This window comes from Eutrigla gurnardus (assembly GCF_963514095.1).
Source record: "Eutrigla gurnardus genome assembly, chromosome: 6".
Taxonomy (NCBI): domain Eukaryota; kingdom Metazoa; phylum Chordata; class Actinopteri; order Perciformes; family Triglidae; genus Eutrigla; species Eutrigla gurnardus.
In genome coordinates, this window is record NC_139920.1 from 18,613,336 (window position 1) to 18,634,284 (window position 20,949).

General features: G+C 42.8%; 1 protein-coding gene and 1 pseudogene across 4 annotated transcripts in view; one reads left to right on the plus strand and one right to left on the minus strand.

The window, feature by feature from the left end:
- uap1 (UDP-N-acetylglucosamine pyrophosphorylase 1) overlaps positions 1-20,556 on the plus strand; it is a 40,145-nt gene extending 19,589 nt beyond the window's left edge. Inside the window, exons 1-11 of one of the 3 annotated variants that reach the window (XM_084012464.1) lie at positions 9,751-9,874; positions 10,820-11,136; positions 12,545-12,749; positions 13,380-13,555; positions 13,666-13,838; positions 16,172-16,365; positions 16,445-16,585; positions 18,028-18,216; positions 18,400-18,441; positions 19,418-19,484; positions 19,959-20,556. In XM_084012464.1, coding sequence (XP_083868590.1) covers positions 10,854-11,136; positions 12,545-12,749; positions 13,380-13,555; positions 13,666-13,838; positions 16,172-16,365; positions 16,445-16,585; positions 18,028-18,216; positions 18,400-18,441; positions 19,418-19,484; positions 19,959-20,051 — 1,563 coding nt within the window. In that variant the 5' untranslated portion in view covers positions 9,751-9,874; positions 10,820-10,853 and the 3' untranslated portion in view covers positions 20,052-20,556. Of the gene's footprint in view, positions 1-9,750; positions 9,875-10,819; positions 11,137-12,544; positions 12,750-13,379; positions 13,556-13,665; positions 13,839-16,171; positions 16,366-16,444; positions 16,586-18,027; positions 18,217-18,399; positions 18,442-19,417; positions 19,485-19,958 lie in introns of those variants that run through there. The other 2 variants (XM_084012465.1, XM_084012466.1) reach the window with 2 other exon arrangements.
- On the minus strand, positions 1,095-9,056 carry LOC311015326 (UBX domain-containing protein 6-like; annotated as a pseudogene). The gene is made up of 11 exons (XR_014599465.1): positions 8,933-9,056; positions 7,761-7,918; positions 6,520-6,578; positions 6,295-6,423; positions 6,076-6,173; positions 5,871-5,946; positions 3,185-3,269; positions 2,876-3,095; positions 2,084-2,214; positions 1,851-1,999; positions 1,095-1,702 (listed from the first exon to the last, which is right to left on the minus strand). The product of XR_014599465.1 is annotated as a UBX domain-containing protein 6-like (transcript).
- Positions 20,557-20,949: the final 393 nt, after the last annotated feature.

Below are 20,949 nucleotides of genomic sequence, written 5' to 3' on the forward strand. Positions count from 1 at the left end.
AGTTTTTTTTTTTAAATATACATGAAAGCTTCTGCACTGAGCCTCTGCAATTAAACCATGTATTTCTTGTGTAGTGTGTGCTTTAAATAATCCTGAAAAGTGCTTAAAACTGGTAAAACAAGAAAACAATATTTTGGTATTAGAATCCCATTACACTTAAAACCATGATCTCTCATGGTTTTAAGTTTTTAAGTTAAGTTTATTATTAAGTTTATTTTCTTTTCCAGTCAGTGAGATTGAGGGGAAAAAAAGCTAGTCCCAAGTCTTTCTGACTCCTCTGTGTTGAGGTGTAGCATTGGCCAAGGAAGAACCTATTAAATGTTGCCGTTGGTCTGAACCGCAGGGCGGCTCTGCCCATCATTTTTCACTTTGCTTATTTTAACATGATTTTCTCAATTTTGGACCTAAACTTTAAGTCAAACTATTAAGGAAAAAAGTAGGATTCTTGACTTGTGACTTCTGCAAAAAAATCTAAATTAAAATAGAGGAGGCTGTTTTACAATAAGCAGCACAAGGCGACTGCAGAGCAGAGGACAAACGGGCTCATCAAATAACTCTCCGTTGGCGTACAAAACACCAATTAAACGAAAACTAACAGCCTTTCAAGTCAAAGCGAGGTCACAACACCCAGCGGCTTTTAAAAACGAAAGAAGCTAGGTGCTGTAATGGGAATTTTGGATGTTTGTACTTTATAATCAGAATATTTGTCAGGCCAGACGTCGATCCGCATCTCCTCATCTGACTGTTATGCTATGACGAAAGTAATGCCTGTTTGTAGATGATATGAACATGAGTGCCACATTGACATAAGATAATTTCAGGACTATGACGCCTGTGTTCTGTAAATCTCGACCTTGCCTGTACATCTTGTCTTTGTAAGATAGGACATGATCCGTCCTTTGTCCATGGTTCCTCCTCCTTAAAAGGGAAATTGTTGTTGGACTCAGGGTCGTTCCTGCTGATTCTGAACCTTTGCATCAGAAGGCAGGGGTGAACAGTCCCTCCTCTGCAGATGAGAATACTTAGTGGAATAAACCTCAGAGAAAAAGCTGATCCTGGTTGTTGATCTTTATTGGGCAGATTCATTTTTCCACAACAGTGCTGATACATTTACTTGGCTTCGCTGCTCTTCTGACTTCCCTCGACGCGGCGTGAACAGCCGCAATGTTGACCCAGCTGTTGTGTGAGCAAGTTTACTTCAAACCAAAGGGTCGGGGAGTCGCCACAGTTAAAACGAGGTCTCAACATGCCACGGGAAGTCTACCCGGCAGGTTGTTGGTTAGTCTGTTTTACTACATGGCATGTAATTTCAGGATGCAACAAAACAAACGTGTCCTTACAACATTCTCCTTGCTGAGACGGCGACATTACCTCCACGTGGAGACACATGGGTATGCTCAGCAAAAACAAGCACATAAGGGTGAAGTTGCCCCTTTCACTGATCCTAATTTAAGTTAGCATTTGTAAAAGAAAAACTAAACTTATCACTCATCATTCGTACGAGGCAATTCCACCCTTGTATTGCCAGAAAAAAGGGAGGGGAGGGACGCGGGGCGAGTTCAGGGCCGGCGTCTCCTCAGCTCAGGGTTCGAATGTTTTCCAACAGCTCCGGTTTGAGGAGGGCGGGGCTCTTTGCACCTGCGGCCGCAATATCCGCCTGCACTGCTGCGTCCCAGGCAAACGTGAGCAGAGCTGCAGGGACCTGAAAACACAATGATTTCTTGCCAATGTTAATATGCAACTTTTCCACATTCAAACATCTAAAAACGACTCGACCGGTACTTTATATCTTGTTGAGTTGTAATGCATTGCATTATGTCGGCCGCTTTCATGAAAAGGTTTCCACTCACCAAGTTACACTCTGCGAGGGCGACTTCCTCGGACTCTTTTAGCTTCTGACTTCCAGGAGCGATGAGCTCAAAGGGCTGCCAGCCGTCCACCAGGGACTCCCGGACAAACGCAAACAGCACGGGCAGCCGGTCCCACGCGTAGAAGGTCCCTAAACATTTGTTTAGTTAGGTTGTTGATTCATTTTGTATCGTTTTATTTTTAATATAGATATATACATAAAAGAGGCCGTTACCTTGTAGCAGGCTTCCATCGGGCAGTCTGATCCTGAGCAGAGTGTAGTTGTATTTCCGTCTCTCCCTCTGCTCCTCCTTCTCCCTCATGGCTTTTGTGCGCAGCATGGCGTTCTTCTCCACAATCTCACTCCTGGGAAACACACGAGACATGTTCATTCACTCTGACGTGACGATGATGGGTAAACGCCACCAGACCACAGTCCGGAGAAGAGTGCACGATGGCATCTTTGTGGCTGGTAGAGATGCGTAACACCCACGGAGAGCACATAAAACCAGCTGATACCGAAGGGTTTAATTAACATGCATTATTAGTGAGTGAGTGTGTTTGTAAACGGCTTTTTGCTTGTCATTTTGTTAATTGCAGCCACAGCAAGCCCCTCCCCTACGTGTATGTGGTTGTGCAAGATTACATGTGTGCAGAGTGTTAGTCAAATAAGAAAATCCAACACAGATTTTTACTCAGGCGTCGCCTCCAGTTCTGAAAAGTGCCTCACACTGGCCACCAGGGGGAGACTCCTCTGGCTGTCCTCAGATTGCATGGAAATGACCCTACATCTCACTTGATTTATTATCTCAGTTAAAATTGTAAACATGAGTTTATGGTCTCAATCACTCATTTCAAGTCTTCTTCAATACAGCAGGGTCTCATTTAGAGTGATAGAGATGATGAATCAGGGCGGGGCTACCTTGTGATTGACAGGTGTGAAAGAAAACCAGCCTTCACCCACATTACACAGCGCCACTGGAACACATAACATGTACTGTACCATCCATCACCAGGGGGTGCGTACCTCTGCTGTTGCTCCTTCTTGAGCTCCTCCGCCGTCAGGTTATAGAAGTCCGGTGGCAGCTCGAAGCTCTGGGCGTTGGGGGAGGCTCTGAATGCTTGAGGCTGTCGGTCCAGCTGAGCTCTGACCGGCTCCCCTCTCTGGAGACGATCCCTCCTCTCCTTCATCAGCTCCAGGGCGTCGGGACTGTGCTCCAGTAACACCAGGAACTCCTCTTCCTCCTCTGATCTCCAGGAAAAGCCGAGCCCGGATCAGAACACGTAACAGCTGACTGGATGTTAAGAGTTGACTTCCTTGTTAGGATTGACTTACCTTGACCCTCCACAGGAAGCATGATGCTTGTGAAATCCATGGCCTGCAGGAACTCTCGACTGCCCTCTACACACCGAACTTACTCCTGAAATAAATCAAAAGAGAGAACGACACGAATGGAAAAACGTGCTTCTACTCAAAGAGGTCCCACATGTCTGAGATAATCCAGTTTCAAACTCACCTGGGTCATTCCGTGTCATTTCATCAAATTTCTGAAAATCTTCCCACCTGACCATCTCAGAATGTCCTGAAAAAATTCAAGTACAAAGACACACTTATTAATAGGACAAATCTAAAATATTAGGTCTCTACTGTCAATAGTTTTCTCATGAAACATCATTGAATGAAGGGTAGTTTAGACGGTTTTTGGCATCATGCTCTGAAAAGCCATTTTTAAACAGCAATATCTGGGAAACTATCTCACCTGTGGCCTTCAAAATTTTTACAGAGTATATCTGTTACTAATAGCCTCCAGACATTTAATATCAGGGGTGTAGCTCAATGATAACCTAGTATGGTAGGTACTTAAAATTAGGCTTTTTGAAATAAAGTAGTACATTTGAAGAGTGGCTGAGCTCCCATTTTTGCAGATAAAAGACTTCTATCATTTCTGCCTCTGTCTCTGGTGTTAGCTTAAACATTCTACTAAATATGGTTTCTCTCAGATGATTAGTTTCACAGATATTAAGGATAAAAAATGGAAGTAAACACATCTTTGCCCAACTTCAGGGTCATATTCCAAAAAACTGACAACACGTATCAGGTCCAAACTTACTTTTTTTGAAAGATCATATTCTTGTTAAAATCATATTTAAAAATTGGGAGGGTGTTTTGCCTCAATTTGTCGCAGTGATTTTTTAAAATCCTGATATTGGTGGGGTTTTGTGGCCGTTTTTGGTACTGCATGTCTTATTATCCTACAAGTAAACATCACAGCAGGGCATTTCAATTGTGTTTTTTACCATTTACCAAAGACTTACATGTGACTAAATGCTACTGATAAATTTAGCCTCCCGAAAACATTCAAATGTAGCACAGTTGTAGTTACAGAGGCAATAAGTCCTTGAATGTGAGTTAAACATGCTGAAAGCAGCTTTTAATGTCTTAAACCATGAACACACAGCATAATATTGAAGACTTTACATTTTGTCATACTTTAAGTATATAAATTACACAACTAAATCAAATAATAATCTTAATTTGAACATAAAGATTTTACATTACAGTAGAAAAGTCTCCAAAGTTTGATATTGAATAACAGTTTGTCTCTATGCTCACTATGAGACAATATGTGAGTTATGATCAGAAATGGTGGATAGGAAGTATCAGAGATGTTTCAGATCAAGATGTACTGGTTCAGTTCATGCACCCACATGGCCCTGCCAAGAGTTTCTACTGGCCAAGAAGAGAAGATGTGCAATGTGCACTGCAGCATAGAATTGCAAGATTTGACGTTCCCTCTACAGAAACTGGGCACATGTATGCCATCAAAAAAGATGAGCACAACAGAGCAGAGATGTACATTAGACAATTTCTAAACTGACTGCCAAATTAATTAATGTGACAAAGGAATTGGATCTAAAAGATGAAAAATGTGTGATCCCTCACAGTGAGCATAGAGACAAACTGTTATTCAATATCAAACTTTGAAGACTTTTGTACTCATGCTCAAATTAAGATTATTATTTGATTTGGTTGTGGTATTTATATACTTAAAGTATGACAAAATGTACAGTCTTCAATATTATGCTATTTTTGTTCATGGTTTAAGACATTAAAAGCTGCTTTCACCATGTTTAACTTACATTCAAGGACTTATTGCCTCTGTAACTACAACTGTGCTACATTTTAATGTTTTCATAAGGCTAAATTTATCAGTAGCATTTAGGCACATGTAAGTCTTTGGTAAATGGTAAAAAACACATTTGAATTGCCCTCCTGTGATGTTTACTGGTAGGCTGTTAGGACATGCAGTACCAAAACCAGCCACAAAAAACCCACCAATATCAGGATTTTTAAAAAATCACTGCGACAAAATGAGGCAAAACACCCTCCTGATTTTTTAATATGATTTTAACAAGAATATGATCTTTCAAAAAAAGTAAGATTGGACCTGATAAGTGTTGTCAGTTTTTTGGAATATGACTCTGAATTTGGGCAAAGATGTGTTAACTTCCATTTTTGAGCCTTAATATCTGTGAAACTAATAATCTAAGAGAGACCATATTTTGTAGAATGTTTAAGCTAACACCAGAGATAGAGGCAGAAGTGATAGAAGTCTTTTATCTGCAAAAATGGGAGCTCAGTCACTCTTCAAATGTACTACTTTATTTCAACAAGCCACATTTTAAGTACCTACCATACTAGGTTATCATTGAGCTACACCCCTGATATTTCATGTCTGGAGGCTATTAGTAACAGATATACACTGTAGAAATTTTGAAGGCCACAGGTGAGATAGTTTTCCAGATATTGCTGTTTAAAAATGGCTTTTCAGAGCATGATGCCAAAAACCATCTAAACTACCCTTCATTCAATGATGTTTCATGAGAAAACTATTGACAGTAGAGACCTAATATTTTGGATTTGTCCTATTAACAAGTGTGTCTTTGTACTCAAATTTTTTCAGGACATTCTAAGATGGTCAGGTGGGAGGCATTTGATGAAATGACACGGAATGACCCACCTGGTACACCTTGTTGCTGAGTTTAATCTTCCTGTACTTCTCCTCTGTGGGGTTCTTGCATATATTCTCAATATACCTATTGACACAAAACGACAAAGAAACACAAAATTACATAATTGTTTAAAAAACGATAATCAACGATGCGACGAACAGTCGAAAATAAGTCAAACTCAGCAAGAAGATGAACCATCGCCGAGCGTCGTACTTGCTTATGATGTCCACGGCGACCTTCACTTTCTCTCTGTCTTTGTTGAATGTGTGCATCATCATCACAGAGGCCTCGACCAGATCCTCCTCAAACCGCTGACGGGAAAAAAAAACGTTGATGAGTGCACGTCTCATCAACGACACGCAGCAGGACAAAGTCACAATTTAATCATTTTTTAGCTAAAACAATGGCGAGTGACCTTATCCGCAGACGTACCATTAAAATGGCCTCTTTGATGTGTACTTCCCGCTCCCTCTTGGACAAAGTGGCTCCAGTTAGCGGACAGGTGAAATACACACCGGACACCGAGAGACAGGCGAGGTCTTTCACCAGCACTTGGGATCCCTGGAAAGAATGGCCGATCACCGACATTGTCAGAGTTGTATTGATCCCTGTGAGCCAGGTGTAATTAATTTAACCAAACAAACCGCTGTCACACACCTCGGCTGGAGCTGCCTTTTCTTTGTCAGCCAGTGCGGCCGCTTCCAGTTCTCTTTTCACTGCAAGTAAACGCAGAAAAATCAACAAAACTAAAATGGTTTATTCTTGAATCAAACTCTTATTGCTGTAAAAAAAAAAAAAAAATGCCACTCAAAGAGAAGGCAGGACTGTTTTATGGCTCTGATCGGTTGTTTTATTGATTGGTGTTTGTTCTGCCAATTAATTTCAAGGAAAGGCTCGGCTTGGAGGAACCGCAGCTTCCCTTTGGGACTCCAGTTGCTCCATTGTGTTGTTTCATTCATTCAGAAAATTGAGTAATTAATGGTCTTTATGTTCAAAACAAGAGTTTAAGAGGTGGAAGTAGTTAACTATCATTTTAGGTTAAAAATAGATGTCACTTTAAATAGCTTCTGTGACTAACCATTTTGGACGTATTTAACACGAAGATGCCACAACTGAACTGAACCACCGTCATGTGTATTGTAAGACACGGAGTTATTAATTAAGGCTTGGCATGTAACCTTAATTTGGACGAAACCACCGCAACCTCATTAATTACCTGTTATTAGCGATTATTACTCACCACAGTTCTTGTTTATGCTACACACAGGAGCCATGACAGATCATTTGGATAATTTGAATTACGCTGGTGGTTGATTGAACTGTTCTTTGGTACATTTTCGTCACTTCAACTGTTGGTTTATTAAGGAACAAAAGGGTAATAAGGGTCTTTTCTCCCATAAAGTGTAGAATTATTTGCTGTGGCTTTAATATGTCATATGAAACCACGCCTACGTCTCTTTACACACCTTCAAATACATGGTGACAATGAAGGAACAATTCAAGAGGAATGACGAAGAGTGTGATTCAGCCCCTCTTCTAAGAAACTGTGACTGTCGGTTCTACTCGCCCTGTAGCCGCTGAATTTCAACAAAAACTACTGCAGTCTTTGTTGTTGTTCATCTAACCATTACCCATGAACGCATCTTAAGGCCATCCAATTATTAAATATTAGTAGGCATGAAAGCCACATCCGCTTTTCAAGGATTAATTGGTTTGGGCATCGTAGGAAAATCTTGTGAATTATTAGCACCCATGTGAAAAAAACAAATAATCTGACCTCAGGACCAAGAATGCACCAACATATTATTTTCTAAAACTAAAACCAGTAATCCAAAAATATATATCTATGAAGGCTTTGTTTAATGAACCGTTGTTGTGATGAGGCTCGTTTGTCTCACCCTGATTCCTGATGGCGTCCTGAGAGGTGTGGACCTTCGGCCGGGGATGCTGCTCGATCCTGGCCAGAGCTGCGGCTCCGGCCCTCTGGGACCCTTCACTAGGGGCATAGCGATTGTGCTTGGCGCTGGAGCTGCTCTGCACCACTTTGGGTTTGCTACTAGAGTGTTAGGAGGACAGAAAAGTGAACAGACTTGTAATGGCTCATATCTTCTTTCCCCAAACAGCCACAAATGTTGCTTTAATGCATAAGAGACAGAATCTGCTGTTGACACTAACTTGTATTGCTCTGGTTTAAATGTGGATCGGCCTCTAAATACAATGGAAAGGAAACCGGAAGCCTTAAATAAATGGTTTGATATGTCTATCACTGAGTTTAATTAAAACCGGTTATATTATTTGGTCATGTGTAACCCATTAAATCAAGAAAACATTATGATAAATGTCATAAACTTTGATACTTGTCGGACTGTTAAAACACCCACCCTCTACTCCGCCATGTTGAAAGACTTATAATATCTAAATCCCAACGCTGGTATCTAAATGAAGGCAGCATATATCCCGTGTAAAACGGGAAAGGTTGTGCTTTACGTTCACGTTATTAAACTTCAGCATGCACCTTTGTCGATCAACGTTTAATCGATTTGTGGAGGTTTTCCATTCGATATAACGGTTGTTTTATTTTGTTAAAAGTTTATCTGCAATTGTTTGGGAAAATTGTTCATAAAAATTACTGATATAAATTACTGCTAAACATGCAGTTGAGCTAGCTCGGCTATTCCATAATGCTGGCGACAACACTTCCCAGACCGCAGTTACTACTTCTAGTGAGCAGTGAAGGGGATAAAGCGCGAGTAAAAGTCACTTTTCGTTACTAAGACCATTGGCTAAATAAGATGAACTGTTAGCCACCCTGGAATTAGCGCGTCCCACTGTGTCCTGAGTAGTACAGTTATATAATCCAGATGCTAACGGCTGACACGGCTCGCCTATTACACTTAACGTCCGGTGGAAATCACCAATCGGCATCGTTATGTTAGGTAACAGTGACCCGATTGCCATTGATTGCCAGCAGCTAGCTAGTTTGCTAACTCAATTTAGCGGGCGTAGACGGCTGGCTACGTGGCTAGCTCTAGCGTCGTATCAGCTGTGACAAGTAAAGTTTGTTGTTTACCTGGCATCTTCTGTAAGTGCCTTCCCAGGTCCTGTAGGCTTAAACTTGATGTCTTTCTTAATGTCTTCGAAAAACGTCTTCATTTCCGTTAGCTGTCACGGGGGAAATAACAACGCGATAGCAGAAACACAAGTAGATGGAGAGAACACCTCCAACTAGCTAGTCGATCTTAGCTTTGGAGCAGGATCAAAACAAATTATCAGAAAAACTGCATCCGCCTCGTAGACGCTTCGTTTTTGGTCGCTTTAGCGCCACCTTCTGCTTCGGAGGGTTTTGTGTTTGAAATAAGTGCATGTATGGTTGTTGGAATGGAATGGAATGCAATGGAATGGAATGGAATAAAAGGCGAATCCTTTCATATATATATATATCAACTGGTATAGTACAGTGGTTATGTTCACTGACTAGAACACGGGAGCGCGGGGTTCGACTCCCGGCCAGTAAGGGTCCTTAGGCAAGACCCCTCATGATATACCGGCCCACCCCAGGCATGAGTGGTGAAGAGCAGAAGACAGAAGAGCAGGATAGATGCGCCGATCATCAGGATAGATGCGCCGATCATCAGGATCGGCGCATCTATTGCCTATTTAAAACATTAAAACCATTATATATTATCGTAAACGCCGACAGGGATAATTGTTCCGCGAAAAAATGTGCTTTTATTTTGCCTATAACACTTAACATACCGTAATGTATGCAGGATTATTTTTCATGATGTGGTTTGCATCCAATCACAGTCGATTTAACTCCGAGCTAGAGGTTTTACACCAATCAGATCGCGGTGGGCGGGATTCACCGCAATTTGTGCCACGTCAAGCGTGACGTACCAGGAGGTGTTGTCCGTGGTGGGAGGCGACCAAAAAAACCCGTACAAGAAACCACACACGCACCGCCTGGCTGGCAGTAAATGGTTGTAAACCCCAAGAAGAGGTCTCGTGAGAGGTAAGACGAGGTGAATATGTTGGTCGTATCATCTTTTATATTTGTACCGACCTGTGCGAGATGTTAGCTCCACAGTTAGCATGCTTAGCTGCTAGTGTGTCCGCTGGGCTGCCGTACTGTTGCCGCTGTCACTGGCGCGCTGCTGTCTGCTGAAGACCGCGGCTCACCACGGTGATTGATGATTAATGTAATGTGCATAAACGTACTTATTCCGAATAGAAAAGTTTAATAACTGCAGTGTATTGCATTATATAATGCTAATACTTATTGTCCTCTGCTGTGAGTGAAAATGAATACCTGCTGTTGTTTTTAATAGTAAGAATAGCCTTAAAAGTCCTATTGATGACTCGACGCAGCCTCCTGGAGACATGCAGTGTTAAAGCCTTATTCATAATGGTGCTCAAAGCTCCCCTCCAGTAGTAGTGATGTATGTGTGTGTGTGTGTGTGTGTGTGTGTGAATGATTTCCTGGTGCAGAAAGCTGCTCGTTGTGGGTGTGGGTTCAAACCAGCAAAGTAACTAAGCATCCCTGACTAGTAGTGATTCCAATCAAGGGCTTGCCTGCAGTTTCAGTACAACATCTAAATGGCATGCTAAGTGTTCCTCAGTGTGGAAACGCAGAAGAACTCCACCCCACTTAAAAGAAGTTTTGACTAGCCATCAAACACAACAAAATGTTATCGCTCTTTTAATCATGCGGCAGGAATGTAACTCGTGGGGAGTACCAAAATCCTTTAATTGTGACTAAACACAGTCAGATTTAGTCTAAAAATATTAGAATCAGCATTAAATCCGGACATATGTAACATGTTTGTAATTGTACGATGTAAAGTCCTCTTTATGACCACCCCAAATGTCCAGAAATATAGCTGGGTACGTGACCTAGGTGTCCTCAATAGTAGCCGACCATCGTCCTACTCATCCCATTCTTTCCCCTCTGTTTCAGTGTGGCAGATTGAAATCAAAAAGCACTGTTCATCATGGACCCAAACGCCAGCGGACTCGCCATGAAGCTGGCCGAAGCCGGCCAGTCTCACCTCTTGCAGTTTTGGAAAAAGCTGAGCCCAGAGGAACAGACCGACTTGACCCTTGACCTGCAGGGGATGGACTTTCGGGAGATCAATGGGTTCTTCGAGAAAGCCATGGAGACGTCCAGCAGCAGCAAACAGGAGAAGATGGACACCCGCATGGAGCCGGTGCCCCGGGAGGTGCTGGGCAGCGTGACCAGGGACAGGGAGAGTCTCAAAGACTGGGAGGTATCAGGTGAGCGCCATCGAAATGGTTTCTGTATTCATACAGCCTGAATGTCGACATCTTTATTGTGCTGAGGATACATTTGACAATATTTGGTTTGATTGGCCTCATTACAACGTCATAGAGAACAAGTAAACATGTGAGTAATTTCCAGTTGTTAGACTTGTAATACTTGCCTCGTTAGAGCAGGAACACAAACGCAAAAATGTTTCCAAAGTCATGACTCACGGATGAGGGAGAGTAATCCCTGGATGTCAGACTGAGAAGCCTAAATGGGATTAAAACGTCTCACGGTGATCCAGATGCTTTGATGCCGAGATGCTGACTTTGGGCTTTCTGGTAACTCGGAAACATCCTCTTTGCTCACTGTGCGGTTGTAGAAACTCACTTACTTCGACCATTCTCTCTTTTTCCTGCATAGAATTGGAAATATGAGTAAGTCAGCTTGCGTTATTCATTATGTTTTGCGCAATCCCCCATTGCAGTGGGGGTCTGACCGTTTAGTGAGGCAGTTGTTTTGTGTGTTTTTTTGTTTCCATGGGGAGAATGACAGTAGAGGCCGGCAGCAGAGAACATCTGGTCTTGATTTGGGGTCTGACGTAAATAAGAGTTGCTGCATGACCCTTCATGAGGTTACGTGTGTGTGTGTGTGTGTGTGCCTGCGTGCGTGTGTGTGTCAAAGTTTAGCAGGCCCGCCCAGTCCGCTGGTATAAACCTTGTCTTTTGGCAATTGTGAGACGCGATTATTGCGCATCAAGTCACGTAGCGGCAGTTTATGTCAGATAAACTGGAACTGTCATAAACCGAATGAACCAATGAACCATGATAAAGGCAAAGGCTCCTGTACGGTTATTAGATTCCAGTTCAGGGCTAACTTATTATGTCGCCAAAGTCCTGTAGCAATAAAATGTTGAGCAACGGGGTTAATGCATGTTATTAATACTATCTAATAATATAATATAATACATTTATCAGTGTTGTTTTGGTTAGGTTTGTTATTATTTATCTAAAATACTGTATGACCATAATTAGAGATTAGATACTGAGCTAGTGTATAGAGATTGTGTATCTTATGTCAGCATGTATTTCAGTATCTTAAATGGACTTTATAGTTTTTATTGACGATTCATCTGTAAATTATTTTCCAAATGAATCGGTTAGTTGTTTCGTCTACAAAATGTCAGATGACGTCTCAGATGTCTTGTTTTCTCCACAACTCAAATATATTCTGTTTACTGTCACAGAGGAGAAGGAATCCAGAAAAAAATCTCATTTTTAAGAAGCTCAAATCAGAGATTTCCCCAAACTGATTTCAATCAGTTGTCAAGTATTACATTAATGCTAACCGTTTAGATATCTGATTAAGAGTCGTTGCAGCCCAACTTGCTAGTCTTTCTGACAAACTGTGCTCCTGCAGGTCTACACTGCATCGCTCAGAGTAAAGTGGCGGTGCTGCTGCTGGCTGGGGGCCAAGGAACCAGACTGGGGGTCTCTTACCCCAAAGGCATGTACGACGTGGGGCTGCCGTCCCACAAAACCCTCTTTCAGATCCAGGCCGAGCGTATTTTGAAGCTGCAACAGCTGGCTGAGCAGAAGCACAAAATCAAGTGCTGTATTCCCTGGTAAGGCATCACGTTACGCTCTGGGAGGTTGTTCAAGAATAAACGGCATTTTTAATTAGAGGGCCGTTCAGTTGAATTGCTGCTTTATTCGAAGGAGGAAAACGAATTATTTAATCTACTAAATACTTTCTCTCTTCAAGAACATAAAACCGTTTGACCTCATTTTGTTTGCGTGATGATTATCTGGGTTGAAAGTCAGTCGAGGAAGTTGCATTACCGGATTAGTTGGCTGTGGAGCAGATCAAAGGGGAGGTTGACAGTTTGAAAGATGGGTATTACAGAAGGGCAGTGGAGTGCACACAGTCCAAATAACACTGGAGTTAAGGTTTAACCGGAAGAAATGACATTATAACATAATCCTCAGCAGGTCTGGTCCAGTAAGTCGTTACGGTTTTATTGTCCATCGCATTCTTAAACTTTATGTCTCTGGCTGGAGTTGACATATTTTATTCCTTGTAAGCTTTGTCTCTGTCAACAGGCACTGAAGTTTTATAGCATTCACAAGATTAAAAAGATAATTTATTTGGACTTGGAAGCATTTCCCTGAGTTTTCCCCTCAGCTATTTATCTCACACTTGATGTAAATGATTTGGAAAGGAGTAATGCATGTTCCTTCTGTGTTGCATTCAGGTACATCATGACCAGCGGCAGGACAATGGAGTCCACAAAGGAATATTTTGCACGACACAACTATTTTGGCCTGGAAAAGAGCGACATCATCTTCTTCCAGCAGGGCATGCTGCCGGCCATGGACTACAAGGGCAAGATCATCCTGGAGAACAGAGGGAAGCTCGCCATGGCTCCTGGTAAGCACACTCAGGATTTGGGACTTCTGTGACACTCACGATGCAGTGTTGTTGCCAAGTGGAGTTTGTGTGTGTTTTTTTAACCTAGCCTCTGTGTGTCTGTATTTCAGATGGGAACGGGGGTCTGTACAGAGCCCTGGGGAACCAGGGCATCATGGATGACATGGAGCGGAGGGGGATTGAATTCATCCACGTGTACTGCGTAGACAACATCTTGGTCAAAGTGGCGGACCCCTCCTTTATTGGTTTCTGTGTGAAGAAGGGAGCGGACTGTGGAGCTAAGGTTGGTCAGGTCAAACCCACCTGCTCTTTCTGTCCCACACAATTTAAACCTTTAAGAACTTTTGGTGGCTGACAACATTTAGCTGCTGCTCACCGTGGGAGTTTGCCGAGGACTTCATACAACCCACACTTCAATGACATTGCCTTTAATGTTGTTGCTTCTTTATTTTTGTGATGATAATGATTTTTAAGTTTTGTTCTACCGGTCAGATGCAACATTTCAAGAGCAGAAAGATCAAACAAAGGTTGATGGAAGCAGGTCGTAGGTTATTATATATTCCTGTCATGATGTTGTTTGTTGTAATGATCCCTAACTATGGTGAGCCTGTGGCTGATAAGCACAGTAACCTTTTATCAAACCAGGAAGCAATAATGCATGCATGCAAACCATGATTATAACTTATCAAAAGAAAAGAAACGCCCATGTTAGTCATACAAACACTGATGTGTGTTATAACTCCACAAGGTTGTCAGTAGTCGAGCCATAAGGACTGAATGTGATCCAGTCGGCCTAGTTTTTTCATTCCAGGACCTCCTATAGCTTGACGGATGCAGTGTGTGTGTGTGTCTTGTAAAAGGTGTGGTCTGTTTGTTGTCACACTATCTTGTTCTAGATGACTGCCCCTCCCACAGCTCACCACTGGGTGGCAATATAGGCCAGTTTGTCTCCTGCAGTCCTCTTGAGCAATAAACTCATTACAGCTTTCTAGGAAATTTGAGGTTTGAGCCCAGATGGTCTCAGATAACACGAGTGTGATGTGGAAAAAAGGCACTCAAACCGTTGCTTTGGACAGAGTGTACTTTCACATTTGGTGGTTTAAAAAAAAAAGAAGAAGAAGTTTTTCCGTCTTGAAAGGACTTGTTTACGTATTTAATTAACCAAGAAAGAAAAATATAAAGCAACACATTATAGTACAGATGGCAACAATTCAAAAGTACCTAGTTGTTTCTAGGGCACAATAGAAATGAAAGCAAACAGAAGAGATGAGGTACTGATGATAAATATGTATAATGTAGTTTAGTAATGTGTAATAAAAGGTTGGGGAACCAGAACGTGAATGAGACATCAAAACAGTTCAACTGCAGGTATTTTCTGCAGAAGTCACTCCCACTGTGTATCTGCTGAGTGGCTGGGATCCGCTGAAGCTCTCTGTTGTCAGGTCGTGTTTTTTTCCCCAGATGTATCAGTAACAAAGGAACTGAAGGCGAGGGGAAACAAAACCGAGAGAAAATTGAGGGGAAAAATGCAGTCAAGCTTGCGAACAAAAGCTGTTGTTTGAGTAGTTTTTGCCGCCAACAGGAGATCCAAATGGTGATAAACAATTAACCATAGACGGCACACTTACAAGAACTTTTGTTTTGTTGACTGAAACCCAAAGGTGCAATGTGTAATTTAATAATAAGGGGCAGCATTTCACATATAGTGTAGGGTCCATGCAGTCTGAATTAGCAGTCATCAATAATAAAAAAAAATATATATAACTACTCACTAACTGCAGGGCAAGAATACAAGAAACTCTGAGAGCCTAAATAACACAGCTATCTATCTCCTTAATTAGATTTAGAAATATATACGTCTTATATTCTCAGTTAATTTCAACACTTGTTTGCTTCCACTTCTTCAAAATGCAAATAAGGGCCCGTTTGTTGGATCTTTGTTGTCGTTTCCTACTCAGACAGACTATGTCTAGGAAGTTATTTCATTTGTAAATCATACGCTGTATATTTCTTCCAGCTAACAGAGCTCAGATCTTCAATATGTAACCATGTAGAACTGCTCCAGCTCCTGTTCGACATTAGCAGTCGTGCGGTGGAGCCGAGATGGAAGGATCAGATCAGAGCCGAGTCCCACCCTCCCGTCGTAAATTACTAAGCACCACTACAGTTCATGTGGCTTCACCACCACCCGTATCCCCCCTCACTCCACCCGTCCACCCACCCGCTCATCAGGACTCCACTCTGTCATTAGCAACCAGCAGATGGGGAGTGGGTTTTTTCTTCTCATTCAGTGCAGACTTCAACTTACTGGCTTTATAAAGTGGAATTCACTCATCCTTTCATAGCTGGGTTCTTCTTTTTTTTTACTCCTTTAACTTTTTTTTTTTTTTTAGTTCTACCTTATTTTTTAAGAGAGTAATGTCACAAGTCCCATTTTAATAAACTATCAGATTATATCATGTCATCATCCCTGCCACCATTACACAACATGAAAGGGGAACATCCATCCTAAGCTGTTAATATGCTAATTCCTAGCATATTGCACAATCGAAGATGACTGACAGCAATTTGGAGAAAAATAATTTAAAAAAAGTCTTCCCACGTCCTCGTTTCCAGGTGGTGGAGAAGACCAATCCGACGGAGGCGGTGGGTGTGGTCTGCAAGGTGGACGGGCGTTATCAGGTGGTGGAGTACAGCGAGATCACCCTGGCGACGGCTGAGAAGCGCAGCGACGACGGCCGGCTGATGTTCAACGCCGGAAACGTGGCCAATCACTTCTTCAGCTTCGCCTTCCTCCGCGACATAGTACGGTAAGACTGAACACACACACCTGCAGCTCATTATGGAGTAAAAGAGTCGCTTATTTGTTTTTCTCTGTTTGTACGCCAGGAAGTATGAGCCGGAGCTGCAGCACCACGTGGCCCAGAAGAAGATCCCATACATGGATGCGGAGGGTCAGCTCATCAAACCAGTCAAACCAAATGGGATTAAAATGGAAAAGTTCGTCTTTGACATCTTCCAGTTTGCCAAGTGAGTTCCAGTGCATTTTCCAATGGAGGGCACGGAGTACTAAAGGGCCTTAAACTACTGAGTATACAATGAATATGTTATGCGGTGGTGGAGGTGGCTGGATTGCATACGTTCATTCTGGCAGTCCTCCGGACTCTGGGTTTGACTGGTCCTTGATCCGTCCTTCCACGCATGAACTAACCCCGTCTTTTCCAGTCCGGATCCCCATCCTCCAGTCCCAGACCTTTGCCACTGCTCCGGGGTCTGATCCAGAAGGCCCAGCCTGCCAAGCTCTCTGCAGGAGGATGGGAGCTTTTATGAGCTGTTCACTCATTCCCCCTCCTCCAGCGCGTTTGCATGACATCAGCTCGGAGTCATTGTTAATAGGAACTATACGTCTAATGAAAGGATTCCTGTAAGGATTGACTGATGGAAAAACTCTGCAGACACGTCCAGCTTCCTTCAAGTTGAAGTCGTCAAAAAAGGATGCCAAATGTTTTTTTCTGTGTTGCCGAGTGGACGGGTTATAGACTGGAAGCTTTAGCAGAATCCAGATGGGCTGACTCACTTTGCAACCGGATGTTTGAAAAAGTCCGACCTTCTTTCCTCAGTGCTGTTTGGCCGAGCATCTCGTAGCGCGTGGATCCACTCATGCCGTGTATCACGTCTGGTCACATCCAAATGTCGATAGATTCAACAATAATGATGAATTAATTAGACTCTGCCATGTAATCCATTTGATGTGACTCCCTTGGCCTGATCGTGTGTTTACTTTGGATGTGGCCTCCAGGAACGCCGCGGGGCTGTGAGGTGATTTTTGGCGTAACGTCTGTAAATGAAAGGATACCGTTTCCCGCCATAGTTGCCCTGGAACGACTGTAATGTGACCATAATTTGATCCATCCAGGAATTCAGGAAAACGATTTTGATGTTCTTGCCCAGTTTGCAACTTTCACGGAAATTAACTGGGCGCCATCTTGGAATGCGGCATCCTGGTTTTTCTGAACGCGTCCATTCCTGATGGAATTTCCTGCAGCTTGATGAATAATTTCAGCTTTAAATTGGGCTGAAGGGTTTTTGAAAAGGACTTTTTTTGGCAGGGATTTGTACCAAAGAAAGATGTTTTCTTAAGTATATTAGTATACACTTATGTATACTTGATATATAATTTGAAATGGTACTTTGACACACATTTTGTATTTGCTAATTTTATATGGAAAATGTATTATATAAAAAGTATTTGCGACTTTTGATAAGAATGTTGATCCAAGCCTTGTCGAGTGGCTGTGGCTCAGAGGTGAGAGCAGGTTGTTCTTTAATCACAAGGTTGGTGCTTCTCACTGCTCCTAAATACTGAGGATGGGGTCAATCCAGAGGTCAAATCACGTATGTACCTGTATGTGTATGACTGTGGTCACACCAAGACTAAACTCGACTCTTTGCTGTGTGTGTGCGTCCAACAGGACGTTCGTGGTGTACGAGGTGCTGCGGGAGGACGAGTTCTCCCCGCTGAAGAATGCGGACAGTCAGGATGCAAAGGACACGCCCACCACAGCCAGACACGCCCTGATGTCCCTCCACCACCGCTGGGTGCTCAACGCCGGGGCCCACTTCATCGACGAGAACGGCCGACATGTCCCCGCCATACCCAGGTGACCGGAGCTCGCCATGAACACGGGTTCTCCCTGACCCCGCCCCAACACTTTGTGTACACACTGATATGCGTTGGCTTTTTGTGTGTTTGTGTGATGTTCTCTTAGCCTCCCAGTCTCACCTGCCTCTCCTCTCGTGCTCATGTCTTTGCTCCTGTGTGTCCCCGTGTGAAATGTTTCCAGAGACGGAGCAGCAGGCAGCGTCACAGATGCTGGCAACAGAAAGTAACTATTATCCCCCTGCAGTACCGAGTGCATGGTGATGGGGTTTTGGCTTTCTCTCTCTCTCTCGCTCGCTGCTCAGACGCGTTAACACTATACAACTCACTTCTGATCCCCTTTCCTTCATTACCGCTGTGCAGAGGAATCCGTGCAGAGGAATCCAGGCGTTCTTTTCTCTCCTGTTGACTCTTAACAGTCAGTTTGTGATGAAGGAAATGACAGCGAGGATCAGTTTAGACGACTGAAAAGGCAGAGCTCTTAGCGTCCTGGTCAGATGATGTACAGTCATAATGACCTGCTGACAGATAATTTTCCCCTCAGATGGTTGCTACTAATACACGTAATGTGTTGCATGCTGGGTAATGGCCACCGTTATGGCAAACGGTGAAAACTCTGCAATGGATGATGACGCTTTTTTTTGTGTAAAATCGTTTATTTTCCAAACGTAATAATGATGTGCTTCAGTAACATTCATGGCACCTGTGGATGTTACTCTGGCTCTTTTCAAGGGTTTGCTCCCCCCCGATCAGCTTTTCTTTCATTCTAATGATACAGCTGTGTGTGTGTGTGTGGGCAGCTGCTCAGAAAACACACAAAGCACCTGATGATTGTCTGTAATGATCATCTAGAAATAAACAGTGTGACGGCAATGTGGTGGTGAGTTTCCCCCCCAGTGTTTTTTATTTTTGTATTTTTTGGGAAGCACTTGGAGGAGCTGCAGCTACATTGTCTGTCATTCATCTGTTTCCTTCTAGAGGAAGGCTGTGACGGGTCCGAGGGCTAATCACTGGTCATGCTCTTGGAATGATGAAGCTCTAATTCTCTTTGCCTTTTTGAACTCTAATCACAAGCCGGCCGCGGTAGAAGAACAGCTGTGTCCAGGACGTCCAGCTGCTTCTCTCGACTACCATCCCTCTCTCCTTTTTTTTTTTTTTCACGAGACCATCACTCATTGTGTTTTTTTCCCCCCAAAACTCAGCCTCAAGGACGGAACGGACCTGCCAATCAAGTGTGAGATCTCCCCGCTGGTGTCCTACGGGGGAGAGGTAAGGAGGCGAGGCCCCAATGAATAGTCCAGATGTTGTTCTGCTCCTGCTGTCGACCTGAAATCATCCGCACGCCCACGAGCAACGGGCCTCACTCAGCTTAAACTTGTTCTTTAGAAAGGTCTGAAGAAAAGACCATGTTTTAATGATGAATCCCAAATTCCTCGTTATCTTGGGGAAACGCTCCATCCATCCACATAAAACAGAGAAGAGAAATAGAAAGAATTATTAATGCCACAAGAGGCTGCAGCACCGGACACAACACATATTATTAAAATAAATAAATACGTTTCAGTAGTTGTGACCTGGAGCGGCCATATTTAGCAGCATCAGTAGTGGATATAAAATACCAAAACAAAAAGAGATGCATGAGATGCTATTACTCGTTTCTGTGTCTGCACACAACTGATGAAGTAAAAACAAACAAACAAAAAATCTTATCGGAATTTAAATTGTGTTGTTTACCACTTTAAGGGCCTGGAAGAGCTGGTGAAGGGACAAGAGTTTCATCCCACCCTGATGATCGACGAGAACGGAGTCCACGAGCTGGTGAAGAACGGCGTTTAGACAATGAAGGGGGAGAGAGGAGAGAGGAGAGAGAGGGGGGGAGAGCTCCCACTGACTCTCAACAGGAGAAACTGTGATGTCATCACTGTGCAATAATAACAAATGTTGTGCGCATGTGTACTCGGTTCATTACTTGTTGTTTTTTTTAAGAGCACTTGAACGCAGCATTAGATGAAGGATGAAATCCCCGTCACGCTGACTGTATGAAGTCAGTCTTCAGGTGCATCTATTTATTTTGCTTATGAGACTTATTTTTATATTTACTATTAGACGCTCTATAGGTGGAAATGACCATCTACTCATTTTACCGGGTGATTTTTATACAAGACATTTGACTTGGAGACGATCAGAAAAGATGTTTCTTACTAGCATGTAATCAAGGTACATGGTTATGGACTGTTGGGGGGTATTTATAATATCTGCTTCTGTTCTGCTTGTAATCATTGAAGATTGGATATTATTCAGCTTTAAGAGAGGCTATGATTTATATCGTCTTTATTAAATAAATATTTTGGAAATGGGAAAACCTTGTGTGTGTCAGTGTGACCTTTTCAGTTTGTTGGGGTTGATTGGGTCACATTTTGTCAGTGTGTGAGCTCCAGTGGCCTGACTGTCTGCAGGCTGTGTTTTTTGCATTATAGCTCCTGGTGTCTCGAATCAGAGTTTCCAGCACGTGGTTTATGTTTCAGAAGGGCCAGAGCATCCGACGCTACGCAGGAAAGATTCTCTGTGGCTCCTTTTCGGACTTTCTCTTCTTCCTCTCCAGCTCCATTACTGCATCTTATGATGTCAAACATTTTTTAGCTGAAAAAAGAAACACTTATGTTGACGGCGTCTGCATATGGTTGTTTGTACAGGAAGTTCCAGCATGGAGATCCAACACTAGCATTGGTAACAT